Genomic DNA, 834 nt, shown 5'->3' on the forward strand with positions numbered 1-834 from the left:
GGAGGCGCCGGTGCAACCGCCACCACCCCACCAGGAGGTGGAGGTGCCGCCCTGCTCCCCACCAAACCTTGCCCGGGGGGTTCAGCCTGCCAGGAGGGATTTCCCGGGGGGAGGCTGTGTCCTGCCTGGCCCTGACTCCTGCGTGTCCCCTGGGGGGCACGTGGCTGCCTGAGGGAGACCCCTGGCCGTGTGGTGTGTCCCCCCACGGCCGCTCCGTGGAGCCCGCGGGCCAGCAGCTCAGGCGCTGCCGCCACACAGGGTGGAGAAATAAAGGACTGCCCGCAGCGCTGGGCTGGGTCGTTCTTCCTGTGCTGGCACGGGGTCCCTGAGGGGCTCAGCCTGCCCCCCCCCACCCCAAGGGGAGCTGGGGGTGGAGGGAGCTGGGGGCTACAGCAGCCTTCAGGGGCTGGCAAAGGGGTTAAATGTGCTTGGACACGGATAGACGGACGGATGGACGCACACCCCCACACACATCCCCCGGCGAGGCTTCCCCCGCTGTGGGGGTCCAGTGCCGGAGCATCCCCTCCATTTGGTGGGGGCAGGGGACCCAGGCACTGCCTGGGTCCCCCGCCCCCCCGCAGAAGTGGGCCCCCCCACCATCCCCCCACGCAGAAGTGGGCCCCCCACCATTCACCCGGCGGAGGCTGAGCATGACTCCGTAACCTTCTCAGGGCTTGGTTTATGGCAGCAACTCGGCATCGTTGGGGGTGGCACTTCCCCTTTGGCGCCTGCGCTTGCCGTGTCCCCGGAGCCGCCATCAGCCCGGGTAAGGGCCGAGCTGGGGGTACAGCCCGGTGCTGTCACCGGAGCCCCCCCCCCCGGCCGGGCGGGCCC

At 71.0% G+C, this 834-nt stretch overlaps 2 protein-coding genes across 2 annotated transcripts in view; both read left to right on the plus strand.

Moving 5' to 3' along the window:
- Positions 1 to 770, plus strand: part of LOC103905800 (probable carboxypeptidase X1) — a 28,260-nt gene extending 27,490 nt beyond the window's left edge. The window contains 1 exon segment of the mRNA XM_009287552.1: positions 672 to 770. Coding sequence (XP_009285827.1) covers positions 672 to 770 — 99 coding nt within the window.
- NAT8 (N-acetyltransferase 8 (putative)) overlaps positions 755 to 834 on the plus strand; it is a 2,126-nt gene continuing 2,046 nt past the window's right edge. Inside the window, exon 1 of the mRNA XM_009287551.1 lies at positions 755 to 766. The gene's annotated coding sequence lies outside the window, so the exon portion shown is untranslated. The remainder of the gene's footprint in view (positions 767 to 834) is intronic.

Source organism: Aptenodytes forsteri, unplaced genomic scaffold (genome assembly GCF_000699145.1).
Source record: "Aptenodytes forsteri isolate BGI_AS27 unplaced genomic scaffold, ASM69914v1 Scaffold729, whole genome shotgun sequence".
In the NCBI taxonomy this organism is placed as follows: domain Eukaryota; kingdom Metazoa; phylum Chordata; class Aves; order Sphenisciformes; family Spheniscidae; genus Aptenodytes; species Aptenodytes forsteri.